Raw genomic sequence first — 7,977 nt, 5'->3', positions numbered from 1 at the left:
CACTGACTATAAGAACACGGTTTGGTCCATAAGACGCGAGCATGGGTTCTCAACCGTGACTGCCGATGATGTGTTTGCTACCTTCTTGCAATATGATGAGTATGATCTCAAAGTAAAAGACAACTTGTTATGCAAGAAGGAAGTCAAAAGACCAACTTTGCTTTGAAGGCCAAGCAAGAGTGACGAAGAAGAAGGTGATGATGATAAGTTGACTCGGATGTGTGTCCCTCATACAATTAAATGACACAGGAAAAAAAGAAAATAACCGATGGGGAAGGAACATAAGAGAAGAACTGCGAAGGGTCTGACGCTGCAGGGGTATGCGATTGCTTTCCCAAATATAGTTTTTCTTTTTACTCGGAAAAAAATAGTTTTCTTTTAGTTTTTTTTTTTGAGAACTAGTTTTTCTTTTAGTGGATCCCAAAATATAGTTCTGCCAAAAATAGAAGGAAAGGACAAAAATATAGCCTACCGAAATCTACACGGAGTGCAACCCAGTTGGGCCGAAACCTCCAAGAACAAGAACTCGGCAAGAACAAGGACTGCATTGAGCCGGGCCGGGTCGCAAGATTATAAGTTGGCGCACCGCACTCCCGACCAGACCCACATCCACTTTCCCCGTCTTCTTTCATTCTTCTCGGCGGAGGCGACAGGAAGGCGGAGGCGACAGGAAGGCGGAGGAACCCTAGCCGCGGAGGAACGCCCAGATCCCCAAGGTACGCTCACCAAAACCTACCGCATTCCCCCGATCGATGATGTGTGTGCTCGTATGGGTGGGTGGGGGAGCCGCGGCTGGCCGGCGGTTGTGATTCGTGACGGACTTATCCTAATCCCTAACCAATTGTTGGCAGGCCGGCGACGATGGCGATGGCGGCGGTTCGCTGCGCCGCGAGGAGGCTCGGTGGCTCCCTGCTCCAGCCAACGCAGGCGGCGGTCGCGGAGGAGGGACGCCGCCTCGTGCCAAGCAGGTTCATGCGCTCCCGCCACCTCTCCACCAAGGTATCCTAACCAAAATCGACATCCTTTTGTCTCATGATTTGTGTATCCCATGGCATCAAGTATCGATGTAGCCAGCCATAATCGAATTCTGTGCAATCGAAACAGCAGCATGGCATGTGTCTCTTGTACTAGTTACTAGCTAGAAACAAGAGCAAAATTACTTTGTTATCCCCTGTCCGGCGACGCATCTTAACCAAAATTGACATCTTTCTTCTCATGATTTACCTGCCGAACATCAAAGGATCGAAGTAGCCTGCGATTAGCGAATTCTGTGCAATTGAAACAGCATCATGCATGTGTCTCTTCTACTTGTAGTTGGGGGAACTTGTACTAGTTTCCCCCCAGCTACAAGTATTTCGGTATAGAGTAGTAGAAACAAGAGCAAAACTACTTGGTTATCTCCTGTCCGGCGAGGCATCTTAACCAAAATTTACATCTTTCTTCTCATGATTTACCTGCCGACATCAAGTATCGATGTAGCCTGCGACTATCGAATTCTGTCCAATCGAAACAGCAGCATGCATGTGTCTCTTCTGTTGGCTACTAGCTAGAAACAAGCGCAAAATTACTTGGTTATCTCCTGTCCGGCGAGGTATCTTAACCAAAATTGACATCTTTCTTCTCATGATTTATCTGCCGACATCAAGGATTGATGTAGCCTGCGATATTCGACTTCTGTGCAATCGCAACAGCAACCTGCATTTGTCTCTTCTATTAGCTGCTAGTAGAAATACTTGCTACTTATCATCGTCATACTTGTTTAACCTGACATGAACCTGTACATCCACTTGGACTGCATGCAAACCATATCTATCATTATAAGCAACTTGTTTTCCTGCTTAATCTGAGCATGGCCTTTTACCATCTCATCTTCTGTTTGAGGCACTTCCTAGTATTACTACCTCTGTCCCAAACTAGTTGACTCGGGTTTGTCTAGATACTTCCGTATCTAGAAAAATCTAAGTCTTACTAATTTGGGACGGAGGGAGTATGATTCTGCGACCTCATTTATCCATTGTACAGTAGCTACCTACACATGCACCCCATGCATTCTGTATATATGTATCCCACGACATCCAAGGATCGACCTAGCCTGCCACACTTGAATTATGTGCAATCAAAGCAGCAACATGCATGTGTCTCTTGTTTTAGCTACTATAAACAAGAGCAAAATTACTTGCTTTATCATGATCATACTTGTCTAGCCTGACCTGAACCTGTACATCCTGACGTTACTAGCAACAGGAATACATGCATGCAAATCATAGCATCAAGCAACCTGCTTTGTGAATCATTAATTGCAACGCATAAGACTATTGTTGCTGCGGTTTTGAAACCATCTCATCATCTGCTTAGTTCCTAGTATGATTCCGTGACTTCATTTATCCATAATGCAGTAAGTATGAATGATTCTGCCGGGACTAGTTGCTACACATGCAAACCTCTTCTTACCTACTCCCTCCGTAAAGAAATATAAGAGCGTTCAGATCACTACTTTAGTGATCTATAAACGCTCTTATATTTCTTTACAGTGGGAGTCATTACCAATCGCAATCAGCGCTTACTTGGTGATTGATGGTGCAAAGCAAGTGCAGTGACCATTGTGTATGTGTATCAAATCCAGCATGCTAGCGAGACCTGGATGGAAAAGAAGATGCAGAAGTTGAGATCTATGTGGGCCCAGTACAAGGCGGACATAGAGAGAAGGATGAGGGAACCTCCAGAAGAGGATGAGTTTAAGTTGTAAGTACAATGCCAGACGAACAAACAAGATGCATGCATCCTTAATTTCCTGTTTGTTTGCTTGTTTGATACACATATAATCTCATTTGACCTACCTCTTTCTACCTGCAGGCTTGTCGAGTCCTACGCACGTACGATTGATGGTGTGGTCCATGGAACTGCCAAGATGGCACTTCTCTGCATCATTCCATTTGCCCTTTTTGCCGGCGACAACAACAAGGGGGTAGAAGCAGAGTCTGTTACCAAGGAAGACCAGTGAAGACAAACATCCAAAGACGAGAACCAAAGATGGACCCCTACTTGTTTTCAGTTAAATTATGATGACCTGCAGTTTCGCTAGCGAGCACTATGCTATCGTTGTGATTTTGTGTAACATGGTACCATCTATTCGACATGAAACTTGTAGGTTGATGAGAACATGCATTGCATAGCTTGTATGGTCACTGGCATGCATTTTGCTGCTACTGGAGTGCTTGAATCAACTTAGAGGTGTTAACTCTTCTTCTGAAACTAATTGTGTGACGTTATCCTTTCACTTCATGACTGCCCTGTGTTTTTCCCCATCACCAAAGGGGCGGGCTCGTCTTGTACAGATCCTCTTAACTTCATGGCTGCCCTGTTTTTCTCCTGTCACCAAGGGGCGTGCTAGCCTTGATCTATTCATTCTGCGCGTTCTTTCTCATCAACATGAGGTTATTTATTTATTGATTCAGCACTCTTTTACAAACCTGTTGAAAAACATGGGGAGACTAATAATAGTACTTAAAAGGAGCCGTTTGAGAGCACCAGTTTAAGGAACCCGCAAGTTTGTTCTACATCTTTTCTACATCTTGCGATCCTTCATCCCAGATTACTTGTCTTAGATGATTTGTCTAGATATGTCCAGACAAATCTAAGACAAGTAATTCGGGACGGAGGGAGCAGTAGGTTTTATAAATGATTGTACCCTATTTCACGAAAATGCCTTAATTTGTGAAGTTCAAAATTCAACGGAGGGAGCAGTAGGTTTTATAAATGATTGTACCCTATTTCACGAAAATGCCTTAATTTGTGAAGTTCAAAATTCAAACTTTAAATCTTTTAAAAAATTCCTGAAAACACACACACACACACATACCTAGATACATAACATACATGCGTGCAAATTTTCAGGCCAGAAGAAATACGTTAAAATGGGAGCTACAAAAAAAAGGCAAATCTAGGGCCTTTTAGCATATGTATATTGTTCATTCTCAAAGTCCATGATTTTTTTATTTGTTTGTGCAGCTCGCAATTCAAGATATTTCATGCTGAAATTTTACACATATACACATTACATCCTTGCATACATGTCTAATTTTTTTTCAAAACTTTTTATAACTGATTTATTTTTGACATTTTCAACATAAAGGCCTCCATAGAGGTCGGTCTCCAAAATGCCCCTACTCCCTATTTCATTATTACTTATTTTTCCGAACTTACTAGAAGATTATTATGCTATAACATGAACACAAGATATAGAAGGAGAACTAGACGGTATCTTTCTTGCAACAAGAAATGAAAAAAAAAAAAGAAAAACAACGGATTGAGCTTAGCTCAAAAAATTACGTTCCTTGTGTTGGTGCTCGTATTTTTTAGTATTTATTTCCGGCTTTTATAGGGTGTTTGTTCAATGGAAGAAAACGTTCCCATTGACTACATAGGCATTCATCCAAGGTAATATTCAAGGATAACCAAGAGCCTAAGCTTGGGGATGCCCCGGAAGGCATCCCTTCTTTCGTCTTCGTTCATCGGTAACTTTATTTGGAGCTATATTTTTATTCACCACATGATATGTATTTTGCTTGGAGCGTCATTTTATTTTCTTTAGCTTTGCTTGCTGTTTGAATAAAATACCAAGATATGAAATCCTTAAACGGGAGATTCTTCATATAGTTGCATAATTATCCGACTACTCATTGATCTTCACTCATACCTTTTGGAGTAGTTTGTTGTTTGCTCTAGTGCTTCACTTATATCTTTTAGAGCACCGTGGTGGATTTGTTTTATAGAAACTATTGATCTCTCATGCTTCACTTACATTATTTTGAGAGTCTTAAATAGCATGGTAATTTGATTAAATAATCCTAATATGCTAGGTATTCAAGAATAGTAAAAACTTTCTTATGAGTGTTTTGAATACTAAGAGAAGTTTGATGCTTGATGATTGTTTTGAGATATGGAGATAATAATATCAAAGTCGTGCTAGTTGAGTAGTTGTGAAATTGAGAAATACTTGTGTTGAAGTTTGCAAGTCCCGTAGCATGCACGTATGGTAAACGTTATGTAACAAATTTGAAACATGAGGTGTTCTTTGATTGTCTTCCTTATGAGTGGCGGTCGGGGACGAGCGATGGTCTTTTCCTACCAATCTATCCCCCTAGGAGCATGCGCGTAGTGCTTGGTTTTTGATGACTTGTAGATTTTTGCAATAAGTATGTGAGTTCTTTATGACTAATGTTGAGTCCATGGATTATACGCACTCTCACCCTTCCATCATTGCTAGCCTCTTCGTTGCCGTGCATTGCCCTTTCTCACATTGAGAGTTGGTGCAAACTTCGCCGGTGCATCCAAACCCCGTGATATGATACGCTCTTTCACACATAAACCTCCTTATATCTTCCTCAAAACAGCCACCATACCTACCTATTATGGCATTTCCATAGCCATTCCGAGATATATTGCCATGAAACTTTCCACCATTCCGTTTATCATGACATGTTCATCATTGTCATATTGCTTAGCATGATCATGTAGTTGACATAGTATTTGTGGCAAAGCCACCGTTCATAATTCTTTCATACATGTCACTCTTGGTTCATTGCATATCCCGGTACACCGCCGGAGGCATTCATATAGAGTCATAATTTGTTCTAGTATCGAGTTGTAATCATTGAGCTGTAAATAAATAGAGGTGTGATGATCATCATTTTCTAGAGCATTGTCCCAAGTGAGGAATAAAAAAAAGAAAGGCCATAAAAAAAGAGGGCCCAAAAAAAACAAAACAAAAAGAGAGAGAAAGGCCATAAAAAAGAGAAGGCCCAAAAAAATGAGAGAAAAATAGAGAAGGGACAATGCTACTATCCTTTGCCACACTTGTGCTTCAAAGTAGCACCATAATCGTCATGATAGAGAGTCTCTTGTTTTGTCACTTTCATATACTAGTGGGAATTTTTCATTATAGAACTTGGCTTGTATATTCCAACAATGGGCCTCCTCAAGTGCCCTAGGTCTTCGTGAGCAAGCAAGTTGGATGCACACCCACTTAGTTTCTTTTGTTGAGCTTTCATACATTTATAGCTCTAGTGCATTCGTTGCATGGCAATCCCTACTCCTTGCATTAACATCAATCGATGGGCATCTCCATAGCCCATTGATTAGCCTCGTTGATGTGAGACTTTCTCCTTTTTGTCTTCTCCACATAACCCCCATCATCATATTCTATTCCACCCATAGTGCTATGTCCATGGCTCGCGCTCATGTATTGCATGAAGGTTTATGAGTTTGAGATTACTTAAGTATGAAACAATTGCTTGGCTTGTCATCGGGGTTGTGCATGATGAGAGCATTCTTGTGTGACGAAAATGGAGCATGACTAAACTATATGATTTTGTAGGGATAAGCTTTCTTTGGCCATGTTATTTTGGAGGACATAATTCCTTAGTTAGTATGCTTGAAGTATTATTATTTTTATGTCAATATGAACTTTTATCTTGAATCTTTTGGATTTGAATATTCATGCCACAATTAATAAGAATTACATTGAAATTATGCCAAGTAGCATTCCACATCAAAAATTATCTTTTTTATCATTTACCTACTCGAGGACGAGCAGGAATTATGCTTGGGGATGCTGATACGTCTCCAACGTATCTATAATTTTTGATTGTTCCATGCTATTATATTATGTGTTTTGGATGCTTAGGGGCTTTATTATCCACTTTTATATTATTTTTGGGACTAACCTATTGACCCAGAGCCCAGTGCCAGTTCCTGTTTTTCCTTGTTTCAGTGTTTCGAAGAAAAGGAATATCAAACGGAGTCGAAACAGAACGAAATCTTCTGGAGAAGTTATTTTTGGAAGGAAAGCAACCGGGGAGACTTGGAGTCCACGTCAAAGAAGCAACGAGGAAGGCACGAGGTAGGGGGGCGCGCCCTCCACCCTCGTGGGCCCCTTGTGGCTCCCCTGACGTACTTCTTCCTCCTATATATATCCATATACCCTAAAACGATCGGGGAACAGAATAGATCGGGAGTTCCGCCGCCGCAAGCCTCTGTAGCCACCAAAAACCAATCGGGACCCTGTTCCGGCACCCTGCCGGAGGGGGGAACCCTCACCGGTGGCCATCTTCATCATCCCGGCGCTCTCCATGACGAGGAGGGAGTAGTTCACCCTCGGGACTGAGGGTATGTACCAGTAGCTATGTGTTTGATCTCTCTCTCTCTCGTGTTCTTGATTTGGCACGATCTTGATGTATCGCGAGCTTTTCTATTATAGTTGGATCTTATGTTGCTTCTCCCCCTCTACTCTCTTGTAATGGATTGAGTTTTCCCTTTGAAGTTATCTTATCGGATTGAGTCTTTAGTGATTTGAGAACACTTGATGTATGTCTTGCCATGCGTGTGGTGACAATGGGATATCACGTGATTCACTTGATGTATGTTTTGGTGATCAACTTGTGGGTTCCGCCCATGAACCTATGCATAGGGGTTGGCACATGTTTTCGTCTAGATTCTCCGGTAGAAACTTTGGGGCACTGTTTGAGGTTATATGTGTTGGTTGAATAGATGAATCTGAGATTGTGTGATGCATATCGTATAATCATACCCACGGATACTTGAGGTGACATTGGAGTATCTAGGTGACATTAGGGTTTTGGTTGATTTGTGTCTTAAGGTGTTATTCTAGTACGAACTCTAGGGCTGTTTGTGACACTTATAGGAATAGCCCAACGGATTGATTGGAAAGAATAACTTTGAGGTGGTTTCGTACCCTACCATAATCTCTTCGTTTGTTCTCCGCTATTAGTGACTTTGGAGTGACTCTTTGTTGCATGTTGAGGGATAGTTATATGATCCAATTATGTTATTATTGTTGAGAGAACTTGCACTAGTGAAAGTATGAACCCTAGCCCTTGTTTCCTAGCATTGCAATACCGTTTGTGCTCACTTTTATCATTAGTTACCTTGCTGTTTTTATATTTTCAGATTACAAAA

At 41.4% G+C, this 7,977-nt stretch overlaps 1 protein-coding gene across 1 annotated transcript; it reads left to right on the top strand.

Annotated features, from left to right (window-relative positions):
* Positions 1 to 586: 586 nt before the first annotated feature.
* Positions 587 to 3,252, top strand: LOC141026420 (uncharacterized). Its single transcript, XM_073502926.1, has 4 exons — positions 587 to 716; positions 852 to 999; positions 2,624 to 2,742; positions 2,854 to 3,252. Exons 2-4 carry the CDS (start codon positions 862 to 864, stop codon positions 2,999 to 3,001), a joined length of 405 nt encoding a protein of 134 aa, XP_073359027.1. The 5' UTR covers positions 587 to 716; positions 852 to 861; the 3' UTR covers positions 3,002 to 3,252.
* The last annotated feature ends 4,725 nt before the right edge of the window (positions 3,253 to 7,977 follow it).

This window comes from Aegilops tauschii, chromosome 1, assembly GCF_002575655.3.
Source record: "Aegilops tauschii subsp. strangulata cultivar AL8/78 chromosome 1, Aet v6.0, whole genome shotgun sequence".
Lineage (NCBI taxonomy): Eukaryota > Viridiplantae > Streptophyta > Magnoliopsida > Poales > Poaceae > Aegilops > Aegilops tauschii.
The sequence above is the reverse complement of the archived record's forward strand: the minus strand, read 5'-3'. Positions and strand labels throughout refer to the sequence as shown.